General features: G+C 38.4%; 4 protein-coding genes and 1 pseudogene across 10 annotated transcripts in view; 3 read left to right on the top strand and 2 right to left on the bottom strand.

The window, feature by feature from the left end:
* Nucleotides 1-10,276, bottom strand: part of IQCG (IQ motif containing G) — a 52,795-nt gene extending 42,519 nt beyond the window's left edge. For 2 of the 4 annotated variants that reach the window (XM_043473220.1, XM_043473223.1), the window contains exon 1: nucleotides 1,442-1,554. The gene's annotated coding sequence lies outside the window, so the exon portion shown is untranslated. Of the gene's footprint in view, nucleotides 1-1,404; nucleotides 1,555-10,147 lie in introns of those variants that run through there. The other 2 variants (XM_043473221.1, XM_043473222.1) reach the window with 2 other exon arrangements.
* On the top strand, nucleotides 1,801-5,278 carry RPL35A (ribosomal protein L35a). Of its 3 annotated transcripts, none has more exons than XM_043473226.1 (5): nucleotides 1,801-1,851; nucleotides 2,485-2,529; nucleotides 2,746-2,898; nucleotides 3,854-3,998; nucleotides 5,216-5,278. In XM_043473226.1, exons 2-5 carry the CDS (start codon nucleotides 2,519-2,521, stop codon nucleotides 5,237-5,239), a joined length of 333 nt encoding a protein of 110 aa, XP_043329161.1. In that variant the 5' UTR covers nucleotides 1,801-1,851; nucleotides 2,485-2,518; the 3' UTR covers nucleotides 5,240-5,278. The 3 variants fall into 3 exon arrangements, with proteins under 3 accessions (XP_043329161.1, XP_043329163.1, XP_043329162.1); XM_043473228.1 differs by having other exon boundaries at nucleotides 1,818-1,896; XM_043473227.1 differs by lacking the exon at nucleotides 1,801-1,851 and adding an exon at nucleotides 1,854-2,051.
* On the top strand, nucleotides 6,250-7,080 carry LOC122444663 (centromere protein S). Its single transcript, XM_043473224.1, has 2 exons — nucleotides 6,250-6,496; nucleotides 6,567-7,080. The coding sequence occupies exons 1-2, from the start codon at nucleotides 6,319-6,321 to the stop codon at nucleotides 6,806-6,808; spliced, it is 420 nt and encodes a 139-aa protein (XP_043329159.1). The 5' UTR covers nucleotides 6,250-6,318; the 3' UTR covers nucleotides 6,809-7,080.
* Nucleotides 7,870-7,969, bottom strand: LOC122445645 (annotated as a pseudogene).
* Nucleotides 10,277-10,519: 243 nt separating the features above from the next.
* Nucleotides 10,520-25,538, top strand: part of LMLN (leishmanolysin like peptidase) — a 51,535-nt gene continuing 36,516 nt past the window's right edge. For both annotated transcript variants that reach the window (XR_006270334.1, XM_043473219.1), the window contains exons 1-6: nucleotides 10,520-10,740; nucleotides 17,839-17,933; nucleotides 18,502-18,532; nucleotides 19,457-19,539; nucleotides 20,019-20,142; nucleotides 23,296-23,474. Coding sequence is in view for 1 of the 2 variants with exons in the window: in XM_043473219.1 (XP_043329154.1) it covers nucleotides 10,522-10,740; nucleotides 17,839-17,933; nucleotides 18,502-18,532; nucleotides 19,457-19,539; nucleotides 20,019-20,142; nucleotides 23,296-23,474 (731 nt within the window). In the remaining variant the exon portion in view is untranslated. The remainder of the gene's footprint in view (nucleotides 10,741-17,838; nucleotides 17,934-18,501; nucleotides 18,533-19,456; nucleotides 19,540-20,018; nucleotides 20,143-23,295; nucleotides 23,475-25,538) is intronic.

Below are 25,538 nucleotides of genomic sequence, written 5' to 3'. Positions count from 1 at the left end.
ACAGTCCCTAACTTTATTTTTTTGGGCTCCAAAATCACTGCAGATGGTGATTACAGCCATGAAATTAAAAGACGCTTACTCCTTGAAAGGAAAGTTATGACCAACCTAGACAGCATATTCAAAAGCCGAGACATTGTTTTGTCAGCAAAGGTCCATCTAGTCAAGGCTATGGTTTTTCCAGTAGTCATGTATGGATGTGAGAGTTGGACTGTGAAGAAAGCTGAGCGCCAAAGAATTGATGCTTTTGAACTTGGTGTTGGAGAAGACTCTTGAGAGTCCCTTGAACTGCAAGGAGATCCAACCAGTCCATCCTAAAGGAGATCAGTCCTGGGTGTTCATTGGAAGGACTGATGTTGAAGCTGAAACTCCAGTACTTTGACCACCTGATGCAAAGAGCTGACTCATTGGAAAAGACTCTGATGCTGGGAAAGACTGAGGGCAGGAGGAGAAGAGGACAACAGAGGATGAGATGGTTGGATGGCATCACAGACTCGATGGACATGAGTTTGGGTGGACTCCGGGAGTTGGTGGACAGGGAGTCCTGGCGCGCTGCGGTTCATGGGGTCGCAAGGAGTCAGACATGACTGAGTGACTGTCTGAACTGAAAGAATCTTTACATAAACTGGAAAAAAAAAGATATTCCAAACTAGCTAAATTTTCCAGTACAAGGGCAGACTTAGAAGCAAGTAATATGGTGTTAAGATTTTGTTCTTTTGCTGCGTTGTTCTTTATTTTTCCATTTTTTAGGCCTGGGGCATCAGTAAGTATGCCTCACATAAGTAATATAGGCCTATGCTTATGAAGAATCCAGTGCTTTCAAGTTCTGCCTGCTCATTCCTCAACACTAGAAACTCAGGAGTCCTTTCTGCTTCCTCCTGCATCCTGTAATCAGCATTCCCCCAATTCAAATCATCACCAGGTTCTGTGGATTTTACTTCAATTTCTATCTCCAACCCTGGATCGGAGAGATCCCCTGGAGGAGGGAATGGCAACCCATTCCAGTATTCTTGCCTAGAGAACCCCATAGACAGAGGAGCCTCGCGCGTTACAGTCCATAGGGTTGCAAAGAGTCGAACACGACTGAACAGGGACGCAGAAAGGGAGAAGAGGGCTTCCCAGGTGGCGCTGGTTGTAAAGAACCCGCCGGCCAATGCAGGAGATGCGGGTAAGCTCCTTGGGTGGGGAAGATCCCTGGAGGAGAGCATGGCAACCCACTCCAGTATTCTTGCCTAGAGAATCCCATGGACAGAGAGCCTGGCGGAGGACGGTGCGTAGAGTCACAAATAGACGCGACTGAGTACACGTGCACGCAAAGGGGTAGGAAAGGTATAGAGAAGTAAGAGCTTCTCCTCCTGCTTTCCTGCTCGCGGGGTTTCTCTTCCAGGCTAGGATCCGAGAGCTTACGTTTGCCCTACTCCTAAGTGGTAAGAAGGAAAAATACCCCCTTGTTGGCAAATCAGTTCTGGGGTACTCCAAGCGTAGGTCGTCCTTCCCTCTGGCTTCACTTTGCCAACTACACCCTCTGATGCCGTCGGAACTAAGCTAAGGTGTTTCTATGGCAAAGGACAGCTTCGGAGGACCTTTTCTTCTCTTTTAGGTGGCTACCATTTTGCCTCCCTGTATTCCAAAAATAATACATTTTGCAGCTTACAAAGATAAAAGGACTTAGGTAAAGAATTGTACAGGTGATTTTGAACGTGGTTTATTTCAGTCAGAAGGCGATTTCTGAGGCTTACTTTTTAGGCGGTCGCGGAAGTTACCTAAACGGGGGCGGGGCAGAGATGTGTTTACCCACAAGTAACGCGGGCGGGTCCTCGCCGGTCTCTTTCAGCCATCTTGGACCCTGTGAAGGTGTGTGGAGTTCCTGCAGCTGAGCTTTGGGAGCAAATAAGTGGGGTAGGCTCGGCTATATCCCTCGGACGAGGCACTGGTGCGACTCCGAGGCTCTACCAGCTAACGATCTCTGTGGTTTCCAGCAACAGGGAGGACAGGATGGAGGAGATATGGGACTGATGGTGCTGGTACACTGACCTCCGAGAATGGGCGCTCCGGTAACCCCAGTTGCTTCCGGGCCCTAGCGGAGTAAAATACAAAATAGATGCATTTTGTCTGGCAACAGCAGCACCTCTAGGCAGGGTTCTTTGTCCATTTACTGCCACCTCAAACCTTTTTTTTTTGCATGTTTACTATGTCTTCCCTTAGGTTTTCTTTCCTGTTCAGTGTGTAAAAGTGGTGTTCTCTGTGTTCTTCTCTGGCTTCTTGACCTTCATTTTTTCCCAGTGATCGTAGCATAAATTTTCTTAAGACTTAATTTTGGTGTTTCTAGGAGTTATGTCTTGTAGTGTAGAATCTTTAGTTTTTATCTTCATTTTGGCGTTTGCTTACTGATCCAGCATTCTTTGAGTTTGGGATGCTGTTCCACAGGAAGCTAGTAAGTGGGAAACGGGCGTTGCAGTGTTTTAAACTGATTATTTTTGTTTTAAGGCCTGCTGGGAACGGGACTTCTAAAACGACAAATATGTCTGGAAGGTATGTGTTTTAAATATCATTGCTTTGTACTTACAGTGTACTTGTTTATTAGGCATGATCGTAAATGTGATTTTAAGTCTGGTGGGGAAAAAAAGATTAGATGTTTGGTATAGGTAATTTAGGTGGGGGTCATCACAAGTCAAACCATACCTGTTACTTGTTGAAGTTAAATGAGATCTTTTAACAGCTTAGAATTAACAATGTATTTTGTCTTAGGCTGTGGTCCAAGGCCATTTTTGCTGGCTATAAACGGGGTCTACGGAACCAAAGGGAACACACTGCTCTCCTGAAGATTGAAGGTGTATATGCTCGAGATGAAACTGAATTCTATCTAGGCAAGAGATGTGCTTATGTGTACAAAGCAAAGAAGTAAGTTTATAGTATACTTTCTGGAGTTTTTACTTGATTTGTCTCATTTTAAGTTGGTAAAGTAATTGATACTGTTGTGGTTTTTACTTTGGGATTGTAAGCAACTTTAGGGTAGTGTTGGATGTAGATGTCTACTGCGCTTAGAAAAATTACAGCTGTTAATTGTTTCAAAGGAGGGGTCAGCTTCTTATAATATGATTTTAAGGTTTTGTAGAGCATTTTTCATGTACTCTAATTCATTTTGTTGATCTCTTGAGGTTATATTTTTTATGGATGCTTAAAGATATTCTCTCTCTCAAGTATTGGTTCTTAAACCCATTCCAACTCAGTTAAACTTCTGGGATAGAGGCTGAGGGAGAGGTGGAAGAAATGGGTGGACTGTTAGATCTTTGGGGAATGCTTTCATCTCCCTCAGCCCCTTTTCTTGCTGCAACCAGAAAGATCCTTTGAGATTTTTAATTATAAATCAAATCATCTATACTTTTGCTGAAGCTCCAGGCTGGTCCCCGTCTCATATGGTTAAAAGCTGAAGTCATTAAGGAGCTTCTAAGACGTTATGCATTTAGGGCTCCCCGTGTTTTCTCTTAACCCAGCTAAGATTCATCTTGGTTATATTTTGCCTTCCCCCAAGCCAGGGACACAGCCTCCCGTTCTTTAACACAAGCTGTTCCCTTACCTTCCAGTCATTTTTTTCAAGCATTAGCTTTTTAGTAAGGCCTTCCTTGGCTGTTTACAATTAAAAACAAGTTTCTCTCCCTGTACTCAGATTTTTTGTCCCCTCTTTCATCTACCCCCTGCCTTTCCACTCTTACAGCTATTAGCATTAATTTCTCAAGTGAATTAAGTGGTTAATGGGGTTGAGGGCCACTGATCTAGAAGTCACCTTGATTTTGCACCACTATTTTGGTCCTGTGGGTTCTCATGCCTTTTTTATTTTTAATCGTTTGAAAATCAGCAACACAGTAACTCCTGGTGGAAAACCTAACAAAACCAGAGTAATCTGGGGAAAGATAACTCGAGCTCATGGAAACAGTGGCATGGTTCGTGCCAAATTCCGAAGTAACCTTCCTGCTAAGGCCATTGGACACAGAATCCGTGTGGTAAGTACATTGTTAACAGTGTGGAACCTTGTGGAATCAAACTAAGCGCAACGAGTTCGGCTTGGACCACTAAGGACTATTGTGATAATAAAATGTCACCAATAGTTCAGGCTGTAAAATTAGCGGCTACTGTGAAATGTATTATGGAATATTTTCTTGGCATTATATGAAAAGCGAAGGCAAAGGGTTCAAATGGATTGTGCCTAGATTTCAGGTAATTGCTAAAGCTTCCTGGAAGTGGTGGGGAATAGCATTTGACCCTTGAACAACACAGGGGTTAGGGGCTAGTGGGAAATCTACTTACAACTTTGCAGTTGGCATCTGCATCTTTGGATTCAGTCAACTTCAGATTGTGTATGTATTTACCGAAAAAAGTCTGCGTATAAGTGGACGCGTGCAGTTCAAACTGGGTTGTTCAAGGGTCAGCTATTTAAATGAACAGTTTTCTGGCAAATGTATTGGGCTCTGAAGTAACTGCTAGAAAATTAAAATTCAGTATACCTTTTCCTGGCATAATTCTCTCTTTTTTCAATTTTTGACATAATTCTTAATACTTCCCATCTCTTCATCATGACAGTCTTGAAATGGGTTTTAAGGCTAACAGATGCTCACATCCCAAGGCTTCAGCCAAAACCTTTAACTCCAGATTCTGTGGTTTTTCTAACAGGATAGCCCCTGTTTTCTTTATTTAGGATGCATTTTTAATAGACAGGGCTACATCTTTGGGGACACAGGGCACTACTGAACCCTGCTGAGCAGTTGAAATTTTTATCAGAACAGGTTTTTACTGTTAATGCGTGTGAGTGAAGTCTCTTCGGTCATGTCCAAACGCGACCTCATGGACTGAAGCCCTCCAGAGTCCTCTGTCCATGGGATTTCTCAGACAAGGATACTGGAGTGGGCCATGCCCTTCTCCAGGGTATCTTTCTGACTTGTCTCCCGCACTGGCAAGCAGATGCTTTACCACTACCACCACCTGGGAAGCCCCCATATTGTTAGAGGAGACAAAATTAAATGGACTCTGTGTTCCCAGTACTGATTCTTAGTCAGTGAATATTCAGAAACTGAAGGCTATAAACATTAGTTCCCTTCCCTTGAGGGTATGAGTCGCTGGGTGCCTCTCAGAGAGATAGGTAATGGGATGAGAGCTGTATTTATGTTGTGGTATTCAGTAATTCTTGTATATAACATGCACCTTGTGTTCTTTCCCCCTCCAGATGCTGTACCCTTCGAGGATTTAAACTTCTTGAAAATAAATAAAAGTGTGGATTTGTCCTGTTGTGCTTTTGTTAAATGGCTTAAAAAATCCTTTGTCCTGAATACATTCATTTGCTAAGTCCTAAAATGGTGGTGGTTATCAGGCATAAACAGAGTACACAGGAGCCTAGAGAACATGACTATAGGAGGGTTTTGATGAGGATGGATGTATCTTGTATCTTAATACAAGACCTTAAATGGTAGGGGGAAGATTACAAGTGATTTTTAGTTGGAAACAGTGGAAAGGAGTATCTTGGAAGGTTTCTAGTGATGGAGCACTGGAACCTAGCCTATGGAAACATTTTTTAATTTGGCATCACTGTGTGGCTTATGGGTTTTCTCTGTCCCCCAACCAGTGATCAAACCTAGGCCCTTGGCAGTGAGACTGCAGGGTACTAACCACTACTCAGCCAGGGAAGTTGCTTTAGCCAGTATTGATATATATGTATAACTTTTCCAGATTTCCACATCAAATGGATCTATAATTCTTCCTATTTCAGTTCTGGCACTGTGGTGTTGGTAGCTGTCTCCCTCATTACACTGAAATAACCTTGTTTTGACCTAAAGTACCTTGTAATAGCATGCACTTTGATACAGATTGGTTGGGAAACTTGGGAATTAAAAATGGTAGATGGGAGAAATTTGCGGAATATATTGATGGTATTTGGCGGCTTATTTGAACAAACATGGGTGAGGTATATTTGGGATTTGTGACTGGACAAAGCATTGCAGTATTTACATAACATTTGGTTGGGAATAATACGTAACTTGAAAGTGTCTCCAAAATGCCATAAACCTTAGAAGAAAATCTTAGTAGAGGGTGGTCAGGATTGCCTGGACAGTGTTGCTTTCTTTGGCTCCATGTCTTAATATAGTAAAGTGCAGGATTGAGATGTTTTGGCATAATATAATGGGAGTTTGACAAACTGAGCCCCTTTTGACTTAAAATTGTGGGCTTCTCTAAGAGCTCTTAAAAATGAGTAACACGGGGAAAATCCGACCAGGCCGCCCTGGGGGGCGCGTCTTTCTGTCCTGGCGCGCCTGCCAGGGTCCGCCTGCGGAGATGATGGAGGAGGAGGAGGGGGCCGAGGAGCAGCAACGCTTCTCTTACCGACAGAGGCTAAAGGCAGCGGTTCACTACACGGTTGGTTGTCTTTGCGAGGAAGTTGCGTTGGACAAAGACATGCAGTTCAGCAAGCAAACCATTGCAGCGATCTCAGAGGTGACCTTCCGACAGTGTGGTACGCAGCCCTGGTCTTCCTGCGGGTGTGTGGAAAGCCTGGAGGTTGATTTTGCCTGGGAGAAATGCGGAAAATTTTGCCAACGACCTTGAGATGTTTGCAAGACATGGGAAAAGAAGCACAATTAACACTGAAGATGTGAAGCTCTTAGCCAGGAGGAGTCATTCACTGCTAAAATACATCACAGAGAAAAATGAAGACATCGCTCAGCTTAACTTGGAAAGAAAAGCAAAGAAGAAGAAGAAGTTGGAGGATGAAAACAGAAATTCAGTGGAGTCAGCAGAGGCTGGTGTAGAGGAAAGTGAGAATTAAACCCTGTTGCCGTTTGGAGAAAGCAGCCTTCAGCAGGCAGAGTGGCTAAAAGCGCATAATGCCAATGAGGGTTCTGAAAGGGTAAGTGGAGATTAAAAGACAAAAGTCTTGGCTGCTTTTTGTATTGTACTCTCCAAGTCATTGACTACAAAAGCTGGTTTAAAAGAGAAGTGGAAACTCTTAAGCAAAATACTTCCATGTCTTACTGAAGCACATGAAAAGGGCATGTTTGAATGGTATATGTTGGAAATTGTATCTATTGTGTTAATAAAATTATGTAACACATAGCAGTTCTACATTTCACTTAGTTTATTGGGGGCCCTGAAGCCAAAATTGTTGGAAGAGTCAGGGAAATTCGGTATGTGTTTGTACTGCCAGTCTTTGTTGTCCAGCAGCAACTGTTGGGAGGCATGGCCGTAAGGGAAACAATGTGGGTCCTAAGAAGCAGCAGTTTGGAGTCATTGAGCAACCATGCTCTTACCCTTTCAAGGCCACCACATTTCAAATGTCTTGAGTAGAATCTTAAGGAAATTGAACTTGGAAAGTTGGGTCAAGGCAAGGTAGAGCAGATACCAGACCTTCAGTGAGCTGTGAAGTGAAGTCGCTCAGTCTCTCCGACTTCGCAACCCCATGGACTGCAGCCTACCAGGCTCCTCCGTCCATGGGATTTTCAGTGAGCTTTAGTTATCCTCAAAAAAATAACCAACATAAAGTAACTACTTTGTTAAGTAGTATTCTTGGGGTCCTCAAATAGAGGAGATGCTTGAAATATCACTTGCCAAGCATCTCTTCCTACAGTTTCAAAAGGGAAACGGCACAAAGATTTGATGTGTAAGCAGAAGGCATGTGAGGAGCCAATTAACTGGGTTATATAATGTGACTAAAACCTATTTGGAGTAACTGGAAAGTCTAGAAAACTACCAGGTGCCAGATATTAGTATTCAATTTTGTTTTTAGTCAAAAACACATGTCACCCATAGCATATGGATCTTAGTTCCCCAACAAGGGGTCGAACCCATGCCCCCCTGCAATGGAAACAAGGAGTCTTTTTTTTTTTTTTTCTTAATATGGAACACTTCACATATTTGTGTGTCATCCTTGTGCAGGGACCATGCTAATCTTGGTAGTATCCCAATTTTAGTTTGTGTGCTTCCAAAGTGTGGAGTCTTAACCACTGGACTGCCAAGGATGTCCCAACAATATTCTCATATTAGAGTGTCATTGAAGAGCTTGAGTGACAGGTGACAAAATTCATGTTTTAGAAAGATCCCTCTGCAACTCAACATAAACCAGGAAGGGAAAACCAGGTAGGCTTTGCAGTCTTAACTAAGACATTTGCACACTGAAATAGATGAAACATTAACCAAATTGTAAAACCAATTGTGGAAAGGAGTCTTCAAAAGTAATGTTCTCAGCTTTGGTTGCTGAACAGGTAACCACAAATTTGGGGGACCAGGAGATGGTTGAGAGGGAGAGTTCATGAGTTCGAGAAAGCTGGAGAATGCCCACCTGTCAACATGTCTAGGAAGGCAGGTAGTGGGGTCTGGATTAGGCGTACAGAGGAGACGAAATCTTAATTCTCTCTGTTGTAGGAGTTCAATGGATAAATCCAGGGACGACGGTAGAGTAATGAGGTGGATAAACAAGAAGTGATAGGCACTTGAAAGCAAGCTGAGAGTTTGTAGGATAACCAGAGTAAATGCAGTTGGAAGCAAGCCTTGCACACAAATTCATGCATACTCTTAAACTGACGTAATGGTAGCACTTGTGAGAACCTGTATTAGGCTTATCTGCTCCCATAGCGAGGTTTGGTTTAATGCAGACTATCCTCAAGACAAAGTTACATTGGAGGAGTTGCTTGTTTCACAGAAATGAACTAAAATGGCTAGCACCTTGTCCTTTAAACTATTAAAACTGCCACTCCACAAGCGTGACACTGCTGTTATCTCTAGGAACTTGATAACTGGTACCATTCTTTCTTCACAATCTGGAATTTCTTTGTGGTTTTGTGTAGACAGCACATACTAGAAGTGATAAATTTGGTTTAAAATCCCACCTTCCACTAGTGGGAAGATAGACACATCTAATGCCACTATTCTTGTGTAGGATTTCCCACCCATTTTTTTCTTTTTTCAAGTACATAATCTTATCCAATGAAGTATAAATTCTTGGGAATTTTTTTTTTTAACCTACTACAGTTCCTAGTAATTTACAATATTCAATTCCTTAAATGACTGTTACAAGCTCAGTGCTTCCAGTTCTCAGTTCTTTGGTTTCTTTTGTGGGCCACAAGATGAGTTTTTTTATAGTTCCTCACAACTCAGCTTTTAAGCTGTTTTTTTTTTCCCATTTATTTTTATTAGTTGGAGGCTAATTACTTTACAATATTGTAGTGGTTTTTGTCATACACTGACACGAATCAGACATGGATTTACATGTATTCCCCATCCTGATCCCCCCTCCCACCTCCCTCTCTACCCCATCCCCCTGGGTCTTCCCAGTGCACCAGGCCCGAGCACTTGTCTCATGCATCCAACCTGGGCTGGTGATCTGTTTCACCATAGATAATATACCTGTTTCGATGCTGTGGGAGAAGGCGAGGGTGGGATGTAATCTAGAGAACAGCTTTTAAGCTTTTAATAGCAAGGATCTACCAGGTTTCCTCCAGGGTTAAAAGTGTTAATTGCTCAGTTATGTCCAACTGTTTGCAACCCCATGGGCTGTTACCCTCTGTCCATGCAGTTCTCCAGGCAAGAGTACTGGAGTGGGTAAGGCATTCTCTTCCCTACTCAGGGATCAAACCCGGGTCTCCCGCATTGCAGGCAGATTTTTTTGCCATCTAAGCTACCGGGGTTAACGCATTTGCAACTCTTAACATTCATTGATTGTACAGAAAATGACTTTAGTTAAGAAGTGGGTCTGGGACCTCTCTGGCGGTCCAGTGATTAAAAAGTCACGTTTCCAATGCAGGGGGCGGGGTTTGATCCCTGGTCAGGAAACTTAAGAGCCCACATACTGTGAAAGTGAAAGTTGCTCAGTCCCGTCCGACTCTTTGCGACCCTATGGACTATACAGTCCATGGAATTCTCCAGGCCAGAATACTGGAGTGAGTAGCCTTTCCTTTCTCCAGGGGATCTTCCCAACCCACGGATCGAACCTAGGTCTCCCGCATTGCAGGCGGATTCTTTACCAGCTGAGCCACAAGGGGGAGGACAAAAAAATTTTTTTTCTAAATGGATTTAACACGATATTATAAATCAACTACCTTCAACTTAAAAAAGGTAGGTCCTAAAATCGGTGATTCAGGATTAGGAAAATTGAAAAGTACATTCCACTTACCTTTTAAACAGAGAGCTAAATCGTAAGATTTTGCATCTGGCTCCTGGCCCCTAGTGGGTCCATATCTTTTCACTGGATAACTGAATTAAAAAGTAAAACTCCCTCTGTAAGGACACACATTTATCACCATCTTATTACCATCAACACCGACTAATCTCACAGCGCAACTCACGTGGGACGCTAGGTTGCGTTTATTGGCCGGCTTCACGCGAATGAGACGCGATGATCGTGATGCGACTCTCATCTTTCGCGTTGAACTTCTTACCGGTGACGCCAGCCAATCAAAGAGCAACTTTCAGCCGCCAAGTCCCTCCACCTGCCTGGAGAGGCGAGGGGGCGGGGCTGGCGCTGGGCGCGGAGGCGTCACGTACTCCATGGTAACGACGCTCGGCCTGAAGATGGCGGCCGAGTCGGGTAGAAGAGCGGGCTCCTCGGATTCAGGCCTGGGCCTGAGCCGGTGGCGCTGGAGCGGTCCTTTATGGTTCCGAGGCGTTTTACTTCTTTTGGGTGGGCTCCGGGCAAGCACCACATCTATTCCTGTCTCCTTGCGCAGTTCTCCTCCATGCCGGCACCACGTCCCCTCTGACTCTGAGGTAGGGCGACAGAGGGGCCCTGTGAGGGTAAAGTAATATGGGAGGCAACGGTAGAAAGGATCGTGTTGGAACAGGGTGTACTGGAGGAGAAAGCGAGATTGGGCCAGAGACTGAACTCTGAGAGGGTTGGGACCAGCCATCAGTTCCCTTCCTGTACGCAGTAAAGTGGCTCAATTCGGCACTCGAAAAGAACATCATCACTTTGCCGTGCGAAGAGTTGTGGTTAGCAAGTTGTCCTAGAGCAGTGGTTTTCCAACTTGGGTGTGCCTCAGAATTACCTACTGTGCTGTGCTGTGCTTAATCGCTCAGTCGTGTCCTAAGGACTTGTTAAAATTCAACTGGCCGCTCCATTCATTCCCTCCCGCTGCCCACTTCTGACTCATTAGATCTCGGATGGGAGCCTCAGAATTTGCAGTTGAAGTTCCCAGATCGTTGATGATGCTTCTTGTCAAAGGATCTTACTTTGGAAACCACTGACCTAAAGATTTGAAAAAGAATTATTTGGAGAGCTAGACAAAATCGTTGCGGAGATATTGGGGGTTCTCCGGAGACAAAATTCAGATTTATTTTCAAGTTACTTCATCACATTGCTTGCTTTATCCTATTCTCCTACCCTGAAATACCTTTCTCCCTCCCATTATATTTTTCTTCCTGTCTAAATTCTTTCATTCTTAAGTTCCTTAATCGCAAGGCAGCCTGCTGAAACCACCCCAGCAGAATGTTCTTTCCATTTTACAATATGTCTTATCTGTACTCTTTTCTGGCACTTAACCGAGTTCTGCTATGTGGTGACAGCTTATTTTTCAGGCATATCTTGCTTTTGTAGTTGAATTGTAATTTTTCTTGGTATATGAGGTTTGTGTCTTGTACTTTGATTTCTGTACGGTCCTTAGAGGAGGGCCACAGTAATCAGTATTCTTTGAGGAAAGGAGACACAGTACCTGGGAGCAGGGCTGCATGTTGTGATTGATTTTATATTAACATTTTGTCTTATTACTTTATCAAAAAAGATTAATTTGGAAATTTTCAGTTCAGCCCAGAAATCTAAGACCATTCATTTTTGTGATAATTTTCAAATTTCTCTGCATGCTCTTATAACCATATATGCCAGAATACTAAGTTTGGTGGTTATGGCTATATTACAGCTTTTATCATGACACTGCATTCTGGCTGAATTGTTTTATTTATTCTTTAGTCTCTTAGCAACTTGTAAGTTTATAATACAGTACTGTTGTCTGTAGTTACTGTGTTGTACATTACTTATCTACTAGTTGCAAATTTGTACCCTTAAACATTTCCTCAGTTCTCCCACCAACCTAGTGAATTCCTTTTAAAATACATTCCCACAAAACCCTGCACTTCTCTCTGAATTTAGATCAAGAGAAAGTAGTTCAAAGAACTGCAAAATCTCTGTACTTGAAGGAACCTTAATAGCTGTTTTCTTCTTGTGATTGTTGCCAGTGTACAAATCTCTTACTTATATTTGAACATTTCCACAAATAGGGAAATTGTCCCCAGAGGCAGTCCCTTTGCTTTTTGGAGAGATCATTGTTCTTTTTGTAGAGCTGAAAACAGACTTCCCAGGCAGTAGCTAAGACTCTGAGTTTCCACTGCAGGGGACACATGTTCAGTCCCTGGCAGGGAACTAAGATCCCACATGCTGTTCAGTGTGGCCAAATAAAATAAAGGTACAGAGCTTGAAAACTCTTCCTGAAACTTCCCTCCACTATTCTTACTTATGGCTCTTGGCTGAACAAACTAAATAGTGATGGTGCTTTGGATATTAAAAGCAAGCTATTAAATTCTTAAAGAGTTCTCATTCCTAATAAATTTTCCTGTTTCTTCATAGAGTGTGTTGTAACAAGTCCTCATGGCCATTCTCTTTGCTTTAATTTGGACACAAAGGATAGGCAAATGCTCTTCATTGTAACAGTAGTGACTGCATCTCTCTTAATTCCAACAGGAAATTACAGTAACTTTATATTGGTAATGGTGGGGAACTACGAAACATTTGACTCATATAACTTGTTCTTAACTGAAAACTTTTTAAGTTTTGGTTTTATTTTTTGTTGTGTAAATTAAAACCAAAACCAGAATAGTATAATGAACTCCCATGACCCTTCACCCAGCTTCAACACTTAACACTGTTCTCTTATTCTATTTCATATACTTCTGTCCATTCTCCATCCACCCACTGTTATTGTTACTTTTACAAGTTTTTTTGTTTTCCCGTAAAATTTATATATACTAAAATGTAGCAAATGCAATCATTTACATTCATGTAAAACCAAAAACCTATCAGAATACAGAATAGAACATTTTCAAGTCTCCAGAAAATTTTCTCCTGTTCTATGCCAATCAGTCTCTCCCATCTCTCTTTTTTTTTTTATTTTTTTCGTATTAGATTTAGATTTTACAGCAAATTAGTTTTGCCTGTTCTAGAATTCAGCTTAAATAAATGGAATTATATAATGCATAATATAGTAGATCACATTGATTTTCCAATAGTAAATCAACCTTGTATTTTTGGAGTAGATTTTAATTGGTTATGATGTATTATCCTTTTTAATACACTTCTGAATTCAGTTTCCTCATAGATTAAGGATTTTTATGTCTATGTTTATAAGTGATGTTGGTTTATAGTTTCCTTTTCAGTGAAATTTTTATTAGCTTTTGGTATCAGAATTATGCTGACTGTACAAAATGAATTGGAAAGTTCTATCATGTATTTTCTAAAAGAGTTTGTAGAAAATATCTTCCTTAATATCTTCCCTGTCCTTCACTATCTCCCAGAGTCTGCTCAAATTCATGTCCATTGAGTCAGTGATGCCATCCATAACTGAAACTATCAGGGCCTACAATTTTCTTTATGAAAAGTTTTGTGTTTTTTTTTAAACACTTTTATTGAGCTATAATTTATATACCATAAAATTCACCCACTTAAGAATCCAAATACGTGATTTTTAACAAATTTACCGAGTTACAGAACCATCACCACAGTCCAGTTTTAGAACTTTTTCATCACCATGGGAAGAACCCTAGAGCCCATTTACAGAAAACTCATGTTTTCATTTCTGGCCCCAAGGAACCACTTGGTAGGAACAGATAAATCCAGTTTCACTGATACAGGTCTATTCATAGTATCTATTCGATCTTGTGTCAGTCTTGGTAACTTGTGTTTTTTAAGGACTTTATTTCATCTGAATTGTTACACTTACTGACATAACATTGTTCATAATATATTTATCCTTTTGATGTCTATAGAATCTGAGTGATAGCCACACTTTCATTTCTAATGTGGTAATTTGTGTTTATTCTGTGTTATCCTAGCCCATTCTTTCTAGGAGCTTATTAATCATATTAATAATTTTAAATAACCAACCATTAGCTTTGGTAATTTTAATTATTATTTTCCATTTCATTGTTTTCTGTTCTTTATTATTTCTCCGTTCTCCTTACTGTGGATTTACTTTGCTCATATTGTTAGGAGGAGACTTAGATCATTGTTTTTGAGTCCCTTTTTCTTTTCTACTATAAACATTTAAAGATCTGTATTTCTCTCAGTACAAATTTAGCTACACTTCACAAATTTTGACACATTGTATTTTAATCATCACTTAGTTCAGATGCTTTTATTTTCCCTAGTAATTTTATCTTTGATCCATGGGTTATTAAAAATGTTTAAAATATAATTTCTAAATATTTGGTCCTTTTCTAGATAGCTTATGGTTATTAATTTCTAATTTAGAGAATATCTTCTGTAAGATTTCAGTTCTTTGAAATTGTTTTACATATAATTCAGCATATGCTGTATCCCACTAAGATTTTCTGTGTACTAGTAAAGAGTATACTATAGGTACTGAGTGTCGTTTTCTGTACACATCAATAAGGTAAGGTAACTGATGGTACGCTTCAGATTTCTATATTTTTTATACAAGTTTAAGGGTTATATTCCATTTACAATTATTATAAAATATTAGCTGAAGATTTCTATGTTCTTAAAATTTTTTGTCTAATTGATAGGATCTTAAAATTTATGATTATAAATGTTTTTCTTTTTCTTTAGTTCTGTCAGTTTTTGCTTCATGGATTTTGAATCTATTGCTCGGTACATTCATCTTATAATTATGAATTTCTGGTGTATTAATCCTTTATTATTATAAAACAGTACCCTTTATTACTAGTAATACTCTTTGCCTTTGTCTGCTTTACTGATATTAGTATGGCCATTTCAGCTTGCTTATGATTAGCATTTTATATCTCCCCTGTCTGTGAGATGTAAAAGTTTATCGTTTATCTTTTATCTCATTGGAGATAAACTTCAGTACTGAACATTTTTCTTTTAGTGCTTTAACTATTTGTTTCATTGCGTTCTCATCTTCATTTTTTTTTTAGTTAAATACTTTATTTTTTAAAATAAAAACAGGTTTAGACTCACTGCAAAATTGTGAAGAAGGTACAGAGATTTCCCAAGTACTGTATTCCTCTTCACATGCATAGACTCCCCTATTACCAACATCCCTAATCAGAGTGGTACTTTTGTTATAACTGATGAAACTACACTGACACATCTTAAGCACCCAAAGTCCATCATTTACATTAGAATTTACTATTGGTGTTGTACATTCCGTGGGTTTGGACAAAGGCATAATGACACATAGCCATCATTACAGTATCATACATGGTAGTTCCACTGCTTTCAAAATCTTCTGTGCTCTGCCTATTCCTCTGCCATCCTTCTATCCCTGGCAAACACCAGTCTTTGTACTGTGTCCATAGTTTTCCCTTTTCCAAAATGGCATCTGGTTGGAATCATATAGTATGTAGCCTTTTCAGATTGACTTCTTTCACTTTGTTGTTCAGTCTCTCGGTCATGTCTGACTCTTTGCGACCGTGTGGACAGCCCTCCCTGTCCTTCATCATCTCCCAGAGCTTGCTCAAACTCATGTCCATTGAGTCAGTGATATGCATTTAAGTTTGCTTCACGTCTTCTCATGGCTTAATAGCTCATCCTTTTAACCCTGAATACTATTTCATTGTCTGGATATACCACTGTTTATATTTATCCATTTACCTATTGAAAAGCATCTTGGCTGCTTCTGAGTTGTAGCAATTATGAATAAAGCTGCTATAAAGATCCATGAAAAGGTTTTTGTGTGAATTTACATTTTTAACTCATCTGTGTAAATGCCAAGGAGCATGACTGCTGAGTGGTTATGGCAAGAGTATGTTTAGTTTTGTAAGAAACTGCCAAAACTGTCTTCCATGATAGCTGTACATGTTGCATTCCCACCAGCAATTAATGAGAATTCCTATTGCTCTACATCCTTGGCAGCATTTGGTATAGTATATGTTCCAGATTTTGGCCATTCTCATAGCCATATAGAGATATCTCATTGTTTTAATTTGCGTTTTCCCAATGATATGTAATGTGAAACATCTTTTTGTATGTTTATTTGTCATCTGTATACCTTCTTTCGGAGAAGGCAATGGCACCCCACTCCAGTACTCTTGCCTGAAAAATCCCGTGGACGGAGGAGCCTGGTGGGCTGCAGTCCGTGGGGTCACTAAGAGTCAGACACGACTGAGCGTCTTCACTTTCACTTTTCACTTTCATGCATTGGAGAAGGAAATGGCAACCTACTCCAGTGTTCTTGCCTGGAGAATCCCAGGGACGGGGGAACCTGGTGGGCTGCCGTCTATGGGGTCGCACAGAGTCGGACACGACTGAAGCAACTTAGCAGCAGCAGCAGCAGCAGCATACCTTCTTTGGTGAGGTGTGCGTTAAGGTTTTTGGCCCGTGTTTTACTTGAGTTGTTCATTTTCTTATTGTTGAGTTTTAAGAGTTCTTTGTATATTTTGGATAATAGTCCTTTATCCAATGTGTCTTTTGCAAATATATTCTTCCAGTGTGTGGCTTGTCTTCTTATTTTCTTGATGTTAACTTGCATTGAGCAGAAGTTTTTAATTTATTATTAATACAGTTGAAATTATCAGTTATTTCATTCATGGATTATGTCTTTAGTTTTGTATATAAAAAATCACTAGGCACTTCCCTGGTGGTCGAGTAGGGGCCAATGCAGAGGGCCTCGGGTTGGTCCCTGGTCAGAGAACTAGATCCCACGTGCCACAGCTAAAAGTTTGCATGCTGCAACTAAAAAAATAATAAATAGGGACTTCCCTGGTCCAGTGGTTAAAAGTCCACCTTCCAATGCAAGGCATGTGGGTTTGAGCCCTGGTGAGGGATCGCATATGGTGTAGGGCAACTAAGCCAGCGAGCTGCAACTACAGAGCCCATGCGCTCCGGAGCTCGTGCCATAACGAAAGATCCCACGTGCTGCTACTGAGACTTGACACAGCCAAAAATAAATAATAAATAAATAAGTATTTAAAAAAAAAAGTCATCACTATACCCATGAATATCTAGTTTTTCTCCTATAGTATCTTCTCCAAGAGTTTGATAGTTTTGTATTTTATATTTAACATTTAAATTTATAACCCTTGTTGAGTTAATTTTTATAAAAGATGTGGGGTCTGACTCTAGATTCATTTTTTTCCATATGAATATCCAATTGTTCCAACCCCATTTGTTGAAAAGACATTGTTTCATTTTATTGCCTTTTTCCTTTGTCAGAGATGAGTTGAATGTATTTATGTGGGTCTATTTCTGGGCACTTTATTCTGTTTCATTGACCTATTTGTTTCTTCTTTTGCCAGTACCACACTGTCTTGATACAGTAACTTTATAGTAAATCTTGAAGTCAAGTAGTGTCATTCCTTCAACTTTGTTTTTTTCTTCAACTTTTTGTTAGCTATTCTGGGTCTTTTGCCATCTATATAAACTTTGGAATTAGTTTGTTGATATTCACAACATAACTTGCTGAAATTTTGATTGGGATTGGCATAGGTGAAATTGGGAAGAACTGACATCTTGATAATACTGAGTTTTTGTATCCGTGAGCATGAACTATCTCTTGATTTATTTAGTTCTTACATTTTTTTTTTCCTGAGGATTACATTTGAAATTTAGTTAGTTAATTTTGAGTCCTTAAGTAACTAATCTATATATATTTTTTCAAATCTATTCTTTTTTCTCAGGTCATAAATAAGGTCCATCTTAAAAATCATATTGTAAAGAGAGATGTTAATGAACATTTAAGAATTAAGATTATCTACGATAAAAGTATTGAAGAGTAAGTACACCATTATTCTGTCATCTTTTTTATTAAGAATCAAACTATTGAAGATACTTGCATTGGTTACCTGGAGTTCCATAAATGGAATTAAACTAAATATGCTTTTTAGTTTAGAAAGATGAAGGCCATGAGATATGATTTAAACCTATGCATCTTGAATAATTTAAACAGAACCAGCATATATCTACTTGGATGTGGTCAATAAGAGACCTGGCCACAATAAGTACTTGAAGGGAAAATAAGAGGAAATACTAATGTATACAATAATAATAACATGTGTAAAATTATTAACCAGAGAGATGATATATAGCCTGATTTTTAATTTAGAGTAAGAGAGGTTCAGAAAAGAGATAAATTATGAATCTGTAGTAGTTTATGAAGAGCTACTGGGGGTAGTTGATGTCTTTCCCTATTATCTTTAACTTCCCAAATGAACGAGACTGTATTTGATCAACTCTAAAATGCTCGCTGAGATCTGGGGCTCCTGCCAGATATATTGTGAACAAATGAGACAATGGTTTGCCCTCAGCATGGCAATCTTTATGTTTTATGTCATCATTTTCAGGTTGCTCCCTGAGAAAAGACACCTTGTAAAGGTATGTAATAAATACTCATGACTTGAATTGAACACTTAAAATGGTGCATTTTATTATATGTTAATTTTACTTCAATAATGAAAAGTAAAAAAAAAAAAATGAAAAGTATATATACATGACTATTTCCTGAATAAATAAAAGATGTTGGTAAGTTTATTTCTCATTTTCACAGACATATTGTTGTGATGTACTCACTAAAACTGTGTTCATATTTGATATTAAGTTAGTTTTCTCATTTTATGATGTGATATTAAGGCATTCTCATTTTTTTTACTTGTCCTATTAGGTTTTAGGGGAGCAGAGCATGCTTAGGATAGGATGGAAAAGATGACTTTTTAAAAACATCAAAAACAGTTTTCTTGGTGTAAATGCTCATTCTCCTGAAGAATAATTGGCCTGATAGTATGAAATGCCAAGGTTGTTTATAAAGGTGCTGGCCTCATACATTTTTTTAACTATTACAGAGGCACGCGCACATGCACACACACACACGCACACACTAAGCCAGCTCATTATGGGCAACAGAAATTGGTGAAGTTAAAGTTAGATCTTCTAAATACAAGATTTTCTTAACATGAACTACATTAATGTTGGAGTTATCTAAAGCAGTCTCAAATTTAAAGTAAGTTAGATTAATAGTTGTGATTTATGTTTTATAATATTCTATTTAAATAGGGTACAGAAGGAACTTTCTGGTGCTCTTTCTTCTAAAACTAAATTAGAAGGTGAAGAAATTCCTTTGCACCTACGCTCACTCTCCCCCTTACCCCTAGCCACACCACCTTTGACTAAATATTGTATTTGAGTTACAAGGCTTTTTCCTTCTTTCCCTTTTGTCATTAATACCCTGTGCTTGCTTGTTTTAAGTATGGTTTATCTCTTGGTTGTAATTCTGACTGTTTTTTTATTTCAACTTTTATTTAGAACAAACTTTTCCCACAAGCTGTTTCTTATTTAGAGAAGACTTTCCAGGTTCGTAGACCTGCGGGCACTATATTACTTAGTAGGTATGTCACATTTCACACAGGTCATTTTCTTCAATTGTTTAGCAGTCTGCACTCTTCATTCTGTCAGTATGGCAAATTTTGAAATTTATACTGGGAGTATTTTATTATGCTGGTTCTTAGAGACCAAACTGTAAGATATTTAAAAAGAAAAAAAGAGCATGTTGGGTAGTCATTCTTTCCCTGATTTTCCATTATGACGGGACCCACTGGGTCTTTTCTTTGGGTGTAGTTGTACCCTTTTCCCCATCTCCCCTTCCTTCCTCCTTCATGTGTACACTATAGGCTTTTGAAGTGTTTGAAAACCCACATTAGGAGGATTTCCCATGGAACCAAAATTCTTTCTGAGACTACTTTTCTAACTAAAATAGTAGCTGTTAATGAACTAAATATAGCAGCTACTAGTTTTTTACAGTGTTTTTAATTGCCGTGAACTAATCTTGTTTTTTGTAATTAAACTTTAATGTAAAAATGAACTGAAGACAATGCGCAACAAACCAATACCAATACCTACGGAAGGAAAATGATCACCATAGATGCTGTACTGAGGAATGTGCAGAGCATACAAAATGTGGTCCCATTATAGTGCCTGAGGAGCACCTCCAGGTAGTTTACCCTGCTCTTTGAAACATTTTTATTCTTTAGGATAAACTTAGAATAGATTTTCAATCTGTGATTGTTTCCGGAAGTTTTTACAGACTTAAGTTCAAAAGCTTCATTCTCTACCAAAAGTAATCACAGTTGGGTGTGCTGATTTTATTCTTTCATTGGTTTTCAAATGAATTTAGTTATTTCTTTTCTTTTTTCAGTTTATCTCTGGGGTTGCTGAATCATTTCTGCTTATAACTTTATCTTTGCTCTCCAAAACCTTTTTTAGCAGCTGTATACCTCAGTATTTTTAAAGGGCAGTTTAACCTTATCTCTTCAAATAAAAGTAGGGTTCAACCCATCATGGAAATGTATTTGATAAAAATACTTACAACTATATATGTTCAAGGGTATTCTTTGCAAAACTATAAATATACCTATACTAGTTACATTATGGCATAACCACATAATGGAATACTATACAGCTGTTACAGAATGAAACTGATCTCTATATAAATAAATTGTAGCAAACATTAAATTTAGAATGGAAAAACAACAGGGTCCTACTGTATAGCACAGGGAACTATATTCAGTATCCTGTGATAAACTGTAATGGAAAAGAATGTAAAAAAAGTGCGTATTATGTGTATAGCTGAGTTACTTTGTATAGCAGATTTGCACAACATTGTAAATCAACTATACTTCAATAAAAAAATTTTTTAAAGGTAAATCAGTGTGGATAGTTAGCCTATTTTATTTAAAAATTAAAAATTATCAATTTTTCACCCTTGGTCTTCCCTTGTGGCTCAGCTCTTAAAGAATCCACCTTCAATGAAGGAGACCTGGGTTCGATTCCTGGGTTAGGAAGATCTCCTGGAGAAGGGAAAGGCTACCCACTCCAGTATTCTGACCTGGAGAGTCCATGGGGTCACAAAGAGTCAGATACAACTGAGCGACTTTAACTTGTTGGGCTTCACTGATAGCTCAGCTGGTTAAGAATCCACCTGCAATGCAGGAGACCCCAGTTTGATTCCTGGGTTGGGGAAGATCTGCAGGAGAAGGGATAGGCTACCCACTCCAGTATTCTCGGGCTTCCCCTGTGGCTCAGCTGGTATACAATCCACCTGCAATGCAGGAGACCTGGGTTCAGTCTGGGTTATTCAGACCTGGGTTCAGACCTGGGTTATGGAGACCCAACCCAGGGTTCAGTTCCTGGGTTGGGAAGATCCTCTGGAGAAGGGAAAGACTACCCACTCCAGTGTTCTGGCCTGGAGAATTCCATGGACTGTACAGTCCATGGGGTCACAAAGAGTCAGACACGACTGAGTGACTTTCACTTTGACTTTTCACTTTCACTTTCACCTATCAATAAAGCTGAAATAAAAGCATAAGTAATACAAATAAGTATATACACACATATAAAAAGTTATAAAGTAATTGGAAATATACATATATTAAAAATCTGGAGACATTAAAATTTTAATGATTTTCATTAAGTTGGATTGTGGGGGACTTTTATTTGGTAAGTTATATGTTTTTGTAACTTTCTGATTTTTCATATTAAGCATATATTATTTGTATCAGAAAAAATAGAAAAACTTAAATGCATAAGCCAGAAAACCAACTTATACATACTTTTTGGAAAATATGATTATTGCTTTAGATGTTTTTCTCTATTTAACTATGTTCTCTCATTACTTGTAGAAAATAAATATGTTATTGAACATTGATTTTGTAAGCAAAATCAAGCATACTATTGAAGTGTACTTTGTAATTTTTTCTTGAGGTATCTGAAGCTCACCAAAGGCTTTTCGAACCCTATATTGGCACTAATTCAACTAACTTACTCAGCTTCCATTTCTTTTATCAAATTCCTCAAGAGCATAAAGGGTTTTAGGGACATGATTCAATATTAAAACAACTTGTTAATTATATATTTATCTTTTGTCCTAAGACATTTAGAGACATTTCCTAGACATTTTAAGGCACATTTCTTTTTTCCTAAAGTATTTTTGTTTATTTTTTATTCTTTTGTCTTTTCAAATTCTGTTTTATCTTCTTGCGGGGGGCGGGGTTCCTAAATTTTTTTTTTTTTTTTTAAGAAATGAAAGATCATGGAAAAAAATGCTGTTAAATCACAGCTTTTCATAACACCAACTATTAGCAAATTAAAGTAATTGAATTTTAAAATTATAAATACATGTGTTAGAGAAGCAACAGTAAGCAGAAATGAGAATTTCTGTTTTTTTCTCTCTACAAACATCACTTATGTATTAAAAAAACCCAACATTTACTGATTTTCCTATTTATAATTTGGAGATTATGGTTATTTAGGAACTTTGATAGAAATTCTCTAAAAAGCATGTGTTAAAAGGGCAAAGTTTGCTTAGAAAACTAGAAACAAGGGTAGTGTTATAAAGATGACTAACTTTTTACCTTATATACTTTTGTATTATCTGAATTTTAAATAAGATACATGAATTACTTTATAATAGGAATGTATTTCCACTGGATAAAGATTTTATTAATTAATTTTGAAATAACCACAGATTCACAGAAAATTGCTAAAAAATGAATTTATAAGAAGGTTCCTTGTAATTTTCACCTAGTTTCAGGGTTTAATAAAATTTTTCTATTTTTTTTTTTGTACCCTGGTGGGATTGCCCTTTATAAATAGCAGTTGTTTGTTTTAATTAATAGTATACATTTATGATCATTGTATAAAAAGTAGAAATTTTAATAAAATAAATTTAAAATTAGAGATAGGAACTGAGTCGAGAGAGGTATGCATATGTGCGTGCATGTGTACCAGGTCACTTCAGTCATGTCTGATTCTGCAACCCCATGGACTGTAGCCCACCAGGCTCCTCTGTCCATGGGATTCTTCAGGCAAGAATACTAGAGTGGGTTGCCATGCCCTACTCCAGGGGATCTTCCGAACCCAGGGATTGAACCTGTGTCTCTTATATCTGCTGCATTGGCAGGCAGGTTCTTTACCACTAGTGCTACCTGGGAAGCCCCAGAGAGAGGTATGAATTTTGATACAAATTGAAGAATTAATAAATAAAAGTTAAATCATACATATTTAAAGTCTGGATTCACTGTAAGTTAAATGCCCTTGTAGTTAACCGTATCTCTGGTCTGATTTTCTGTTTTCTCCTGTGGGCCTAGCAATGCAGAGTCTGTTGTGGGGGTAAGTGGCCCTGTGGAGCAGTGGGTGTGCCAGACCAAGAGGGAGTCCGGGATGCAGACTTCGTTCTTTATGTTGGTGCTCTGGCCACTGAGAGGTGCAGCCATGAAAACATCATCTCTTATGCAGCCTACTGTCAGCAGGAAGCAAAAATGGACAGGTAAGCTTCCCCCCAAGACTTATTCCCAAGATCTAATATAAGAACTCTTAGGGTGGGCACAACATTGTAAAGTAATTAGCCTCCAATTAAAAAAAAAAAAAACTCAGGGTGGGGAGGGAGCTGTGGGGGGGTTTAGGATGGGGAGACACATGTGCACCTGTGACCGATTCATATCGATGTATGGCAAAAACCAGGACAGTATTGTAATTATCCTTCAATTAAATAAATTTAAAAGAACTCTCAAAGCATATTCTGAGTGTTTAGAGTACAGGGAGTTTGCGTTTGCCAGATTACCCTCCTCCAGTAGTAAGAAACAGCATACTGCTTGGATGTGGGTGTGGTGGGGAAATCAAGTTATAGGACTGTTATGCATATGGTAATATAAGTAAAGAAAAAGTCTACTGTCAATAGAATTTTCTTTGGAAGTGATGAATACCTCTCTAAGGAAACAGTTTGAACTTTAATTTTAGCACTTTTGTGCTAAACTTTTAAGACGCTGAAAATAACTATTCACCTAATTTTCCTATCACTTGATATGTCCTTCACTTAGTTATTTCTTAAAAATTTAGAATCCTCCTTTTTATTTTTAAAATATTTCAAAAAAATTTTTCTCAGTGAAGCAGTCTTGAAATAAAGTTGTTACATATACAGAGGATTGCCTGTAACACACCAGACAAATCAGTCAAAGGCAGTAGAAACTGACATGTCTCAGTATAGATTGTGTGTGACATTCTCAATTCTAAGAGAGTTAATGTGACTTGTTCATTGTAAGGACCATTGGTGAGTTCCTGAACATTCATCTACCAGTCAAAATACTAACTGACTTTAAAGAGCTGTTTCACTTCTATCAATATCTAATTAATTTAAGGGAAAAAAGTGAAATTATTAGTAGAATCAAGTAGACAGTACAAAGGAAACACTAATATACGCTTCGGAGTAATACGGTCAATACTGAGGTTAAAATCAACATCATGGATTATGAAAGCAGTCTGTTAGCATGATACCATATACTTGTTGATCCATGAAATAAACTCAGAAATCTTTAGCTTCTGAATGCTGAGAATGCTTCAAGTGAAATATTTAATATATTACTGAAGAAGAAAGTACTAGATAGTTTTGCAGATGTATATGTTCTGTTTAGTATTCTTAGAAAAGAATATATGTATTTAATAGAATGTTCAATTTTTTCCTGAGAAGCTATCATTAAATTTATGATATTTTATAATTAATAGTGTCTCAATATCAAGCAAATATGGTATTTGAAGTGCTAAATGAATAAGCTACTTAATGAAATGAGACACATCTCAAAGTAGATGTCTTTGAGAAATATACCTTCATAATAGCAATGTTGCAAAATCATGGTTCTTTATCTTAATTTGACCTAAGCCATATGGATTGTGCATACACCCATAGACAATTTCATTTTTAATATACTGTTGAGTATCAAACATTGCAGAACAGTGTACATAATATGATTTCATACTTGCTTTAAAAATCTGCTTATGGATTTTTAAAGCAAGTATGAAATCATGGTAAAAGTCAAAAATGATTAGGATCACCAGCTATGCTGATTTTCTCAGGAGTACCCTTATTTTAGACCTAAAAGCCCCATAACCTAGGAAATCCCTCAGTTCTGGGCAAACGGGGATTGAAGGTCACTCTAAAAATAAAAACATCCCTATTGTTAATAACAATTACTTGTGTTAGTGGAATTTAGTGGTGGTAGGCTGTAAAATAAGGACTTTTTATTTCATTCTTCCTACATTTCTGTCGTTTGGATATATAGCTCTTTCCAGTGAGCTTTTATTACTTTTTTTAAACAGAAGACATGTTAAAGTGAGCTTTAAAAAAAGAAAACAGAAGTGAACTTTATGTATCAGGAACAGAATGGGTTCCCTGGGGAAGTAGGGAGAGTGATATAAAATCCCATGTTGAGATGGGTCTAGATTAGTTCATCTCTTTTTAGCACCGGATAATACTGAAAGTACTTAAAGTATTTAATTGTCTTTTAGGGAGAGAGTCCAGCATAGGAGTTATCAGATAGATGAGAATCCCGTAGCCCAG

The sequence above is a fragment of the Cervus canadensis genome, chromosome 7 (genome assembly GCF_019320065.1).
Source record: "Cervus canadensis isolate Bull #8, Minnesota chromosome 7, ASM1932006v1, whole genome shotgun sequence".
Lineage (NCBI taxonomy): Eukaryota > Metazoa > Chordata > Mammalia > Artiodactyla > Cervidae > Cervus > Cervus canadensis.
The sequence above is the reverse complement of the archived record's forward strand: the minus strand, read 5'-3'. Positions and strand labels throughout refer to the sequence as shown.